Source organism: Myotis brandtii, unplaced genomic scaffold (genome assembly GCF_000412655.1).
Source record: "Myotis brandtii unplaced genomic scaffold, ASM41265v1 scaffold810, whole genome shotgun sequence".
Lineage (NCBI taxonomy): Eukaryota > Metazoa > Chordata > Mammalia > Chiroptera > Vespertilionidae > Myotis > Myotis brandtii.
The window spans coordinates 1,346,536-1,359,805 of NW_005371274.1; the positions used below are offsets into that span (position 1 = coordinate 1,346,536).

At 41.5% G+C, this 13,270-nt stretch overlaps 2 protein-coding genes across 2 annotated transcripts in view; both read left to right on the forward strand.

Annotated features, from left to right (window-relative positions):
• The window catches only part of EXOC6 (exocyst complex component 6), a 106,974-nt gene extending 96,801 nt beyond the window's left edge, over positions 1–10,173 (forward strand). The window contains exons 20-21 of the mRNA XM_014531568.1: positions 7,614–7,726; positions 8,811–10,173. Of these exons, the coding sequence (XP_014387054.1) occupies positions 7,614–7,726; positions 8,811–8,943 (246 nt within the window). The 3' untranslated portion in view covers positions 8,944–10,173. The remainder of the gene's footprint in view (positions 1–7,613; positions 7,727–8,810) is intronic.
• Positions 10,174–11,841: 1,668 nt separating this feature from the next.
• Positions 11,842–13,270, forward strand: part of LOC102245396 (cytochrome P450 26C1) — an 8,558-nt gene continuing 7,129 nt past the window's right edge. The window contains exons 1-2 of the mRNA XM_014531558.1: positions 11,842–12,045; positions 12,527–12,751. Of these exons, the coding sequence (XP_014387044.1) occupies positions 11,842–12,045; positions 12,527–12,751 (429 nt within the window). The remainder of the gene's footprint in view (positions 12,046–12,526; positions 12,752–13,270) is intronic.

Consider the following 13,270-nt stretch of genomic DNA (forward strand, 5'->3'; position numbering starts at 1 on the left):
AGAGAGAGAGAGAGAGAGAGAGAGAGAGAGAGAGAGAGAGAAACATCAGTGATGAGAGAGAATCATCCATTGGCTGCCTCCTGCACACCCCCCACTGGGGACCGAGCCCACAACTTGGGCATGTGCCCTTGACTGGAATCAAATCTGGGACCCTTCAGGCTGCAGGCCGATGTTCTATCCACTGAGCCAAACTAGCTAGGGCCAAAATATATTTCTTGAAAAATTGTTTGAGTAAAGATTATAAAATCTATTATAAGATTAGAAAGAAATAAAATGAGTGAGGATACAAAACCCCTTAAATTCTTTTTGTGTGTTTTGTTGTTGTTAATCCTCACCTGAGGATGTTTTTTTCCCATTGATTTTTAGAGAGAGTGAAAGGGAGGGGAGGGGGGAAGGAAGAAGAGAGAGGGAGACAGAGATAGAAGCATTAATTAGAAGAGAGAACCATTGATTGGCTGCCTCCTGCACGGCCCCTACTGGGGATCAAGCCTGCAACCCAGGCATGTGCCCTTGACCAGAATTGAACCTGGGACCCTTCAGTCCACAGGCCGATGCTCTATCCATTGAGCCAAACTGGCTAGAGCCCCCTTTTTTTTCTTAACAATTGTGCTATGAAGGAGTACATAAAGAAACCCCAGATAGTCTAACTTTCTTCATTGAAGCACCTACTCTCTCTAATATATCCTTGAGTATAGATACATTGGCATCCAATTTTTCTTCATTGGCTAATCTGAATTGTCTTCCTTCATTGTTCAAATTCTTCCACAGTCAAGTCATACAAGCAGATCTTATTTCTTCATTGCTTCAGTGAAACAAAATGACTCATCAGGGAGAATTGAAAGTCTAGTAAACATCTCTAATCATGAGTTTCAGGGTTTGATTTCCTTAATATTGGAAGTCTGAGCTCCAATGGTGAAGTCATTACATAACTACCTGCTATATAAGAGTGGCAGATATTGTAATGGATCTGGACAGAAAATTAAATGTATGACCCAAGAATGTTTGTTTAACATGTTTGATGGTGTCACCACTGGTTGACAAAAGGTAATCTTAAGAGCAGAACTTTGGTTGTGAAATATTTTAGTATATTCTATAGCACAAAAAAAGGACTAGTGTGGCTTTCATAATAATTATAAGATGTTACTAAAAATTCAGAGGTGTCTTAATTATTAATAGTTTACATGTAAACTATTAGTATGTAAGATGTGGGTTCAGTGTAGACTTAAAATTCTGTATCAAAAGGTAACCTATGAAGTTCATCTCAACATGCATTTATTTAATTTATACCAGGAAGTGGGACAAATGTGAAGATACAGATATTAAGCAAAATAAGTCACCAGCTTTGAGGCACTTACAAAGGTCATTTTTAGGAAGAAGACAGGGCACTTCAACTATTGGGATATTGGAAAGAGACAGGGCTGAGGTAGCCATGAGTCACCCAACTACAAAAGGAATTAATTGATACTTGATTCTTTAGTGAATCGACAGAAATTAACCGATGATATCAATATGTTGTGAAAACTACTCGAGATATATGGAGGGTGCTATAAAAGAGGAACAGCCAACCCAACCAAGACTACCTGGTCTGCGAAGGCTTCCTGAGAGAGGTGAATCCTGACTTAAATTTTATGGAATAAGTAAGTTACCTGGATGAAGAGGAGAAGGAGACTCCACACAGAGAAGAAAGTGATAAATGTACAGGTTTATCATTTCATGGTTTATAAGTTCTGAGTATTTCTCGTTTAGGAGTTTAAGTTACAAGTCAGGAGAAGAAGCCATAAGGTTGACCTGGATCAGGTGCAAAATAACTTTTCATGTCATGTTAAAGAACTAAAACTTTATCATGTAAGACTTGGGAAGCCATTGAAGGTTTTAAGCAAATGAATGGTGTGATCAAATTTGTATTTTAGCTGGATCTCTGGCATCAGTGTGTAAAGGTTGATGGATCTGGCATATTGGAAGGGAGAGGCAAAGAGGATAGGCAAGACCAAAGGCCTCAGGGGGTGATTCCTATATTGGAACTAGGACAGTAGTAGTAATAGTAGGGATGGAAAGTAGTTATCTAGGACTACGACATAGCTTACCATCAAGAACACTTTAGGAACAGTCTACCTCTGCTGTGTGCTGTTCACCTGGGTGCGGTGACTTGAAAAGACCAGTGCCTTTTAACCTCTGCAGCACAACATACTCAAAGCTCCTCCTAGTCCTCACATGGCGGGGAGTGGAGAAGCCCGCTGGGAAAGGCAGGTGTGGGCGAGGGCTCAGGTGCATCAGAGAGTAAAAGGCATGAGGAGGACAAAAAGTGAGGGGGTGGGAGGCACAATACTGCTTCTTCCTAGTGTTGCCCTAGCCCTTTCTGTCTGCTACTTAAGATTCTCTTCCGTGCTGTATGTGGATTTTTCCAAATGTGCTGTTTTCAGAGAGCTGGAAAGTGGGTAAAACCAAGTACTTTAAAAATCATATAGCTTGTCGTTTGATTTCAACATCTATTTAGAAAGGGGCTTGTATTTTCCCCACTGTGGCTAATTTAATAAGACCCATTTTTCTTGAATCCCCCGTGCCCAATTACTCATATTTCTTCGTAAAGCTGTATTATGGTTTAGGATTTTTGTGTTGTTTAAATCTCAGAAGCCCTCTAGGAACCCTTGCTTTGGTTTTGTTTTTTGGAGGCAAAGGAAAAATGATCTCCTGGTTTACTTTTGGAATCTGCAAATCAACTCTGAGGTCCCAGGTGGATTTGGTGTTTGGAAAAAGGGACTTTGGGGGACTAAGGTTGACCCTGAGCCCCCAGGTCACTGTTCACATTTACAAAAGCAAACCTGGTATCCCCAATTGCTTTTCTCTTGAGGTTGGCTTAACTTTATTTATCTTCTGTCTTGGGTCACTGCCCCTGAGGTGCTTCAAAAGCAAAACCCAAAAGACCCAAAACAAAGAAAGCTAAACCAGATTCAAGGAAAAAATGACCTGCACTCTGGGTTCACTTTTACAAAGGCAAAAAGTCACTTCGAGTTCCATAGAATGGTTTTAAATCGGCCTAGATTCATTGTGTCATTTGCACAAAGTGATCTCAACAGGTCTGAGACCCCAAGTTTCTTGAGTGTAGATATAGAGTGAGACTTAGGATGGGAAACTGTCAGCAAGCTAAATGTGATGACACAGATGAATTCTTCAGTGATTCAACTATTTGAGCATATAAATGGGACCACCCATGCAACCATTTCTTTCCGTAAGCTGAATCTTTTTGTTTGGTGGACACACACAGGGAACGCTGAGGAAGTGAAACTTTTACAATTCACTTACAAATATTGGCATAAATCCACTTTATGTTATCAGATTAGTTATGAAGGGTATTTTTGAATCCTTGGTGAAAAAAAAGTTAGGATACTAATTTTAGGTAATCTTATAAATCATGATGAGATAGAACTGAGGCACATTATTTTGCTGTTCATTTTTATATGATCCATACTTTGCTTACTTCCCAAAAGGATTTAAGGTGGATTACTTTACTTGACTATTGGAACAAACCCATTTATAGAACTTAATACCAATTTTCATTATAATATGCCTAACTTTATCCTTTAATAAGTAATTGTAAAATTGCTCTTGGATAATCTAGGGAAGATTTTTGTTTTTGTTCATATTTGATCTTCATCTTTGAATTTTAGGTATATATGTTAAATAATAAATTCACCTGTTGAGACTATGTCTTACTGTTTATTTAAAAGACTGAGAGAGATTTGGTGTGATTAATAGTAAATGTATTGTTTATGTATTGCCATCTTAAGGAAGCAAAACTTGAGATAGAGAAATGAGGTTTTCCATAATAAGGTTTTACTATTAAGGACATAGTGCATCCCATGAAACCTGACCGAATGTGAGAGGCAGGTCCCAAGGCACTGGCTGTTTGTGTGGAGTGAAGGTGAGTGTCAGTGGTTGTACCTGTCATCACTCCAGTTTCCTCATCTCTTCCTGTCACACTCTGGCTACAGAGCAGTCATGTTCTTTTTAAACCATCCCAAAGATCAGAGATCATGCATCTTAGTCAAAGCAGGCATGGGTAGCAGCCAACAGAAATGGGTTCAGTCCATCACTCGGCCTGGTATAGTGTTTGTTCCATAACATTCTCGTTTTGTGTTACATCTTTCACTTCAGTTTAAAATTTTTTAAAATGAAAAAGGACCTTATAATTATGGATAAGGGATACCAGAAGACCATTCAGAAATATTAGTGCTTCTTTCTCTAGGGAGAACGTTTAACGCATTCAACATTAGACCCAGTGCTTTCTTGTGAGGGAATCTGGCTTTACCAATGCTCCAGTCAAATCCTGGGAGAGCTGGGGGAAGTCAGTTGACTGCGTTCACTGGCCCTCATTTGCCTGCCGGCCAACATTGGCCTTTTTCAGAGAGCTGTCAGCATAGCCAAAGGGATCTGGAGGGTGCTCATTTTTTGTACTCATGAAGCCTAAGAAAAAAGCCTAAGTAAACTTGGAATAGTGGTCTGGCATCATCAATCACCCAGTTATTTCTTGAATATCTACTGAGTAGTTACACTTCTGTTGGACACAATTTATGCGTTTTCCTGCCTCGTTTTGTGAAGTTTGTTTCTATTTACTTATTGATGCAGTATGGTGCATTTGAAAAATCCTTACACACATGAAAACGAGAAATCAGAATATGAGATCGGCATGCTTGCTGGCCCCATATCTCCTCCACCCACGTCCATGTATACTTTAGGACATAGACACTGAAGTGGTGCTCAAGTTTACAGCCACTGGATTCATGGGCTGAGAACAATGAGCAAGCAGTCACTGGCTCCTACATAAATCATTAGTGTCTATCTTACTTAATATTAAATTGATAGTAGCTTCCTTATATGTTATGGTAGTTTAAAATACTAGGGTTTTGTGTGAATAGTTATTTTAAGATAATTTTGTCATGTTAACATAAAAATATTACTTGTTTCCTTGTTAACTGTCTGCCTCTCCACCTTTTCCACGTATAATGTAAACTCTTTGAGGTCAGGGACTTTGTCTTGTTCAATACTATATCCTGGTGCCTAATACAGATGCTACTTCGCTGCCTCCTTGTAGGTGAGCCGTCAATATTTGTTGAATGAATAAATGAATGTTATCTAGGTGCTTAGCCCTTTTATCCACATTGGCAATGCATTCCACAGCTATCTTCAAGTTAACTCTGCACTATATGTAGTTCTATAAAGTATTAGTGTAAAATTGAAAGCATGTCCATGAGATTTGTCTACATGTGGGCAGGTAGGTTAAATTTTGTGGTCCTGTAATGTCTAGAGATAAGAGATTTGCATAGGATTGTCTGGCCATATGTGAAAATTGTAAGCATAATATTTCTTTATCTAGGAAAGTCTGTGTTGGTGCCGTAAAAGAACCAGTTCTATATTCACAGTTGGAGTTGGTGTAGGTTTTTAATTAATTAAGTGGGCTCCTCCTTTCCCACCTGGGGGTAGATCTGCACAAGAGAAAAACAGACTTTTGTTAAGGCCTCTTCCTCTTGCAAATCCCAAAGGTCATGTTGCTAATGCCTTTTGGAAAGAAAAGGAGATTACAGCCAGTATACAGTTATTAAGTGTTACTTTCTGCTGACTGTGCGCATGCCCACACACACTTGTGCAAACACATACCTAACCTGAAGAGGAATCCTTCAAAATGAGGCTTTTGTTAGCGACTCTGTGAGGAGTAGTCATTATCGAAATTTAATATATAAATATGCAAACCTTATTTCTAACTCTAGAGTTAATACATGTCCATTGTGAAATATTGTGAAAATTAAGAAGACAATACATTACCCATAATCCCATCACACAAATAACAGCCATTCAGAACATTTTCTCAAATTTTCTTCCAGTCTTTTTTGATGGGTTTTTATGTAATTTCAGTAGCAACAGTTATTATAAGCATCTTCCTAAGCTATTTAAAATTCTGTGTAGACCAATTTTAATAACAGCATAATAGTCTTGTAGATATATCTTCCTATTTAATCATTATCTTAATATTGAGATTTAGGCTATTTTCGGGTTTTTTTTTCTCTTCAGTTTTTTGATAACACAAATAACATTTTTGAGATTAATATCTTTGCTCATACTTTTTTGTCCATCTTTATTATTGTTTCCTGGAGTTAGATTCCTATAAGTATGATTACTGAGTCAGAGAATGACCATTTTTATAAGGTTCTTAAACATATAACAAAATCACATTGCAGAGAAGTGTCACAAATTTACATTTTCACCATGGGAGAATATGAAAGTAACTTTTCCTCCTTGTGAAAGGAAGGAAAAAAAGTACTTGTTGCAACAGTCAAAAATTACACAGAACTTTAAATAAGTTCCCTTTTTTAAAAATATAGTATATTATTTTAACTTTGTGTCAATGTAGTTTCTGTACCAATGTTTTAAATTTTGGTATGGCCTAGAATGTTGTCTGAAAAAAAAAATAGAGTGGCTTTTAATATTGGTACTTAATATTTTCATGATAGAATTTTCCTCCTTTTACAAAGAAATTCTCTATTAATAGCTGTTTGTTGGATGGGAAAAGTCAAACAAGTCCATTACCTTCCAAAGGAAGAGCTAGTTTCTTGTAACCTTTCTTTAGGTTTGAACCACCCCAGAAGTTTTATTCCTCTCACATTTAGTGGCTCGAATAGCGTATGCGTAAATGTAAATGCTTCATTCATTTGAAAGCAAAAGCAGTATACTTCTTAGTTAAAACAAAAAAGAAGGAATAATATAAAAACTGAAGGAAGGTAGTAAGTAAAGCATTTAGCTTTCTGAAACAATTCAAATGGGGATAGGAAGTTGGTTTTAAATGGCTTAAAGGGGATTAGGGTTTTAAAGTTGGATAAGGAGTTTGGTGCTTTGGTTTAGGCATGGCATTGCTTTTAAAAGATTACTTCCATATTTGACAACAGTTCTAACTGGAGATTATAAAGCAAATAGTCGATTTTAAAACATTACAGAAAACAAGAGGGTTTCTTTTTTGTTGTTGTTTGTTTATACAAAATGATTGCCTAGAGTTAACATGCTGAGTCCTGAAGCCCTCCTTTCATAAGACTACTGAGGATCTATCACCAGGGAGAATCCAGCAGAGGTTGTTTAATGCACTTAATTGAGATTATCCGAGCTTTTGGTTTAAATTACTTTGGGAAAGTCTAGATGCAAATGGCTTCTTAGAAAGGTAAACATACTTAACCTTTAAGAGAAAAGGTTAAATTTAAGTTCTTTAACATTCTTCAATTGGTAGCACCAACCCTTATTAAATTTGTGAACTGAATAATATGTAAAGTTTAAATCTCTATACCTAATATAGTTAATATTAACTGTTTTCATTTTATACTTATTTGAAAATGCAATCAAGTATTTTATTAGAAAAGCAACCCCTGACAATTTTAATGACTTTAAAAGTAAAAAGACAGTAAATACTATTTTGATTATTAAGTGCAGTTAATGAAGTTTCAAAAAGGAATTTCCTTACTCTGTTTTATCTAAGAAGCAGGTCATGTTACAGTGGATCTAGAGTGGCATATACTTATGTATTAGCTGTAGGTAAGTAGCTAAAAATTGGTTTAACATTTCCCCATTTTTCTCAGCTCCTTGACCTGTTTATGGTTTGGGATTGGTCTACTTATCTAGCTGATTATGGACAGCCAGCTTCTAAGTACCTCCGGGTGAATCCAAACACAGCCCTTACTCTTTTGGAGAAGTGAGTATATTCTGAAAACTTTTTTACATAATATTTTAGCATTTTATGATTCAGTGATTAAAGAACTAGAGATTTTCATCAAAAGAGAAATGTCTAAAGGGAGCTTAAAGGCTCAGTCCATTTTAATAACCAAAACATAAGCCTCTTTTTTGCCCTTCAGTGTTGGTGTATGAGATTGCTATTTATGTTAATAGGAACAAAACATTTTTCCTACTATACTCTCAGTAGCAGGCTTCATTGGCCTTAGAAATGTGTTTACTTGAGACAAGGGAGAACTGGAACTATATTTTATGCTGTAACATAGGAAAGAAGTTATTTTGTAAAATGTGGCTCAGAATTGGAATGGCTGCCACCAGCGAGTGCTATCAAACCCCACCGTTATGGGCCCGGGTTCTTTGTAGCAGAGAAGCATGTGATTTAGAAAATAATACAGTAAAAACTGGAGTAACAGGACACTTACTGGTGTATCTTGTCCAATTAAAAATAATACAAGTGTAGGTGTTGGTTTCTGTCAAATTATGTGGCAGATTTTTTTTTACTCAATCATTTTTCATTTTAAGTATCACTATTAAAAATTTTAATTGTTAAATTAAAAGTGTATATTATTTCCCTACATTTCAAAATGTCTATGGTGTATTTTACTTGGGAAGAAAAAGAACTGTTTAAAATACATGTAAATTTATTTTACAATACCATGAAACACCACTGAGGCAAAAAAAAAAAAATTGCTGCTTTAAATTTTCTAATGTTATTTTTCCTTTTACCTTGTCTTGCTATGAATATAATTTGCAGTTAATAGAGGGTATGTATTTTAACATACTTATGGAATAATATTAGAAAATAATATACTTTAGATTTATATACTAATGCAAAAATACCCCTTTAAAGAGAATGTAGAATAAAGCTGCTAATTTTTTTGTGTGGTACCTATTTCCCTAATTCTATTAGTACTTATTTTCTTTGAAATATATTTTTCAAGCATAGGCTTAATGTTAGATAATTCAGAGCACCCCAAGATTCTTTACTTGTGACAGCAAAGTTATAATTTCTTTTACTAAGCTTCTTCATTCACATATGTTCCTAGGATGAAGGATACTAGCAAAAAGAACAATATATTTGCTCAGTTCAGGAAGAATGATCGAGACAAACAGAAGTTGATAGAGACAGTCATGAAACAGCTGCGAAGTTTGGTGAATGGTATGTCCCAGCACACATAGACTTCACGTCCCATGCACTCAGTGACACCAAATTCGTGACTGAATAGTTATCTCTATGGTAGCGGCAGTTTGCAGAATTAAAAAACACAAAAGAGGAAAGACGCTGATGAGAGCTGAAATGAGAGACAGTAATAAATATCATTTGTATGGATTTTTAAATAATTGAATACTATTTTGTATATGGAAAATGTAACATTAATTTTTCACTTATAAAAATATATGTAAATCAGGTCAAAAATTGTATATGAAACTGATTGTTAATACATTAGAAAAACTTATGCCTATACATATCTTTTTTTATTCAGACTTGAATGATGGTTTTGTTTTTTCATCAGTATCTGGTTTTGGAATGCAATCATGTCTGATATGGGAATATTTCACTGTCATTTTCTGACTTTTAGCTTTTACTTTCACCTAAATATGATTTAAGTAGACAAAAATTTTCTAATTCTGCTGACTCTGAAGGGGAAATAGGTAAATCTTTAAAGGTCCCTGAAATCAACCTTGCTTTAACTCCATAAGAATGTGAATTATTTGTTCTCTTTGGGTGGTTTAATGTAACCATTCTGAATATGAAGACAAGTGTTAGATTTTCTAAAGATGCAATGTTTCTGTTCGGCAGGGGTAATATTTCTAACTATATTGTTTGTAGCTGACCCTATTCTAGAATTTATTTGGTTTGGGTCAAGTTAAAAGAGAGGACAGGAAGTAAGTGGGGTAACCACTTCAGGTGCAGCTTGTGCCACAGTAGCTATGTTCCTGCACACGAAGTACCACAGGGGTCAGGTTACTTCCTTCAAATAGCAGGTCCCCCTACCGTACCCTCACTTGGAAACAAGCCAAACCAAATGAACTCTGGAAAACCTAGAACAATGTACATTTTCCTTTGTGTAAATTACTGCAGTCCAAATGGAAACAGCAGTCTGATCCTTATGTTCTCTTCATTGTATTTATGCTGAATGCTCCTTTTGCATTTTCAGGATTTATGCCTGTAAAAAACTTCTACTTGACTCTGTAAAATAAGTGTAAAAAATTATATGTACATTTCTTGATTTTGTGATGAAATATAAAAGAGGTTGAGCAAGTTCTTGAAAATAAGCTGCTCTAGCATCTATTCAGAGCTTCCTGATTTAAAACAACTGCTTCATTTAGAAAGGGTATTATTCCCTAGTTATTGAAATGGGGTGTCACTAAAACAAAGAAAATAAACGTTCTTTTGACCATCTCTTATCCAAAGGTTTTTCACGCTTTTAAAACTTTACATGGAAAACATGGTAATTCTTAGAAGTTGCTAAAGGAGGGTGAACAGCTAGCTAGCTCTCTTGGAAGACTGTGGAATGTGGTTGTCGCTGGTGTGCCTTACCCAGCCCTCCAGGGCATCGGCTTGGGCGAGGTGTCCCAAATTCGGAGAGCGGCTGCCTTGCACAGCCGGAACAGGCTTGAGGAGTTCACCCCACTCTTCTCAGTAACACAGGAACTCTGCGCTTTACCTCCCCACCCTCTGGTTGCTGTCGGGACAGGAACGTGCCCGCGCGTCCTCGGAGCATTTGAAGCCCTGTGATGCAAAGCAAAAAGCAACTGTGTAGACTGGGGCGGGGGCCCTCCAAAGGGGAAGGAGATGGTGAATGTGGTCCCTGAGATCCGAAAGGAGCCCTCGGATATCTGCTTCTCTTTGGCTTGGGGCAACAATGCCGCAACCATCATTTTTTTTTAATCCTCACCCGAAAATATTTTTTCCTTTGATTTTTAGAGAGTGGAAGGGAGAGAGGGAGAAAGAGAGAAAGAGAAACATCGATGTGAAACAGACACATCGACTGGTTGCCTCCCACACGCCCCCGGCCTGGCCGGGGGTCGAACCTAAAACCCTGGTCCGTGCCCTTGACCGGGAATCTAACCTGAGACCCTTGGGTGCGCGGGCATGGGCTCTAACCACCTAGAAACCCGACCATCTTTTGAAGGATTCCTGAAGTGGTAGATCAAAGACCAGGAAGGAGTGGGGATATCGGAGAATCTCGACCCCGGCTATCTTCTTTGTAGGCGCGTGCGAAGCCTAGGTTGACGTCGAGGTCCGCAATTTCCCGAAAGGGAAACAGCAAATGGGAGAAATCCCAGACCTCAGCTTTGAGCACTGGGAGGGGAAAGGGCACTTAGAAGCTGGAGGGTGCGGACCCCAGAGAGAGAGCGCGATAGCTCAGTGCGCGCGGTTTGCCCGCCGCCGAGCTCCCGCCGGCAAGTTCTGGCTCGAACCCGAAGACCCCGCCCGAGTATTTCGGCCGGTCCCTCCGCGGTGCCGCTGCGGCTGCCACGCCCTGCTCCTTGCCCCCGGCGAGCCCGCCGCAGCCCACCGCCTCCAATCAGTACTCTGCATAGAGCGCTTTAAATATGCATGGGCGCGTCACGTCGTGTGTTTCTGGATCAGTCGGTAGGGAGGGAGCCAGTGTCTATATAAATGTGTCCGGGATGGGCCGAGAAGAGTTAACACACTGGGGGAGGGAGAGGTGGGGCGGGGGTCTACAGCCCTGGTGATTGAAGCCCAGGTTGGCAACACCGGTGAGTTGCTCCCCTCTTTGCCCGCCCTTGCTGCTTCTATCAGAGGAGGGAGTGCTGGCCCCGGGAGGAGGTGGGAGGTGCCCGCAGATGCTAGGCGTGAGCATCCCGAGAGGAAAAGTCCTGAGTGTGCTCGCCTTGGGGAAAGCACATTCCCTAAGGCGTGTGCTCACGGCCGCCTTACACTGCCCGTCTGCTTTGAGAGCGAAATCCTTGTCCGAGGTTATAGCTCTCGGTCTTGGCCCCCAAGCGACAGGACCTTTCCGGACAGAACTGGTGAGCACTGCGCGCTGCCTGCTCCCCAGCTCTTGCGCCCTGAGCTCAGAGCGGCCTGGCCCCTGCATGCTCACCATGTTCCCCTGCGGTCTGAGCTGCCTGTCTGTGCTGGGGGCGGCTGGCACCGCTCTCCTGTGCGCCGGCCTCCTGCTCAGCCTGGCCCAGCACCTCTGGACCCTCCGCTGGATGCTAAGCCGGGACCGGGCCTCCGCCCTGCCCCTGCCCAAGGGCTCTATGGGCTGGCCCTTCTTCGGCGAGACGCTGCACTGGTTAGTTCAGGTGAGCAGTTGGCTTTCCCCACACCCCGATATGGCCCCTTCTCCCCTGGCTCCCACTGGACCCTCCCAGGGTTCGTAGCCTGTCCTTCCCGTTGCCCACGGAGCATACATTGTCCTCGCCTTCGTCCAGCTGCTCCCTCGAAAGGACTGCCATCACGCTACTTACACTCGTGGGGTGAACAGAAGGGTTCTAGGAAGGAGCCTGAGGAGCATGCCATCTATGAACTGCAAGCATAGAATCAGGAGTCAGGGGGCATCTCAGCCGTGAGCCCTTTGGCTTTCACCGTCCGAATTCTAAGTTCTTTCCTCATTTCACCAATGGGAGCAGGGGCATCTAAACTGTAGGGTAGCCACGAGGCCCATTTGAGACTTTTTAGAAAGTAATGCACCAGCCTGGAGCAGGGATTTGTTACCCAGGGGCGGTTGGGAGGTCTGGGCCAGGTCCCCAGCGGTCCCAGCCCTCTTCGCTGCGCCTGCTGCAGGGCTCGCGCTTCCACAGCTCCCGCCGGGAGCGCTACGGGACCGTATTCAAGACACACCTGCTGGGCAGGCCGGTGATCCGCGTGAGCGGCGCCGAGAATGTGCGCACAATACTGCTGGGCGAACACCGCATTGTGCGCAGCCAGTGGCCACAGAGCGCGCACATCCTACTGGGCTCGCACACACTGCTCGGCGCGGTTGGCGAGCCACACCGGCAGCGGCGCAAGGTGAGCCAAAACCAGAGAAGGGGCCGTCGGGACCTCAGGCCCGCGGTTCCTCAGGCACCTGTTGTGGGGCGAGGCCCGAACTAATTGTTAGGGGTACACTACGAATCTGGCCCGAACCCCCGGCCAACCAGGGGGTTGCCTCGGACCAGTTCCTTACCTTCTCCGACTTCGGTTTTTAAGGCCAGGACTGGGACTTAAAGGCCCTTTCATCTCCGATCTTCTGTAACTGAGATACCAGAAGCGCTGGAAACAGCCTTGGAGAGGAGTTAGGGACGACTTCCTCGAGGGGGTGGCAGCTGGAGGGAGCCTGGATGCATGCGGGGGGCGGGGAGGGGGCGGACTGTACATCAGAAAAGAACTAGAGAATGGCGAGAGCAAGAGCCATCACGTGTGGGTCCGGGCCACTTAGAAGAGGAAGGTCCCCAACTTGGCCTTTTGGCTCCTCAGCAATTGCAGAGCAGAGGAGGCCGGACCGCGGCCAGGGCTCACCGCTCGCGCTCCCTACAGGTTCTGGCTGGA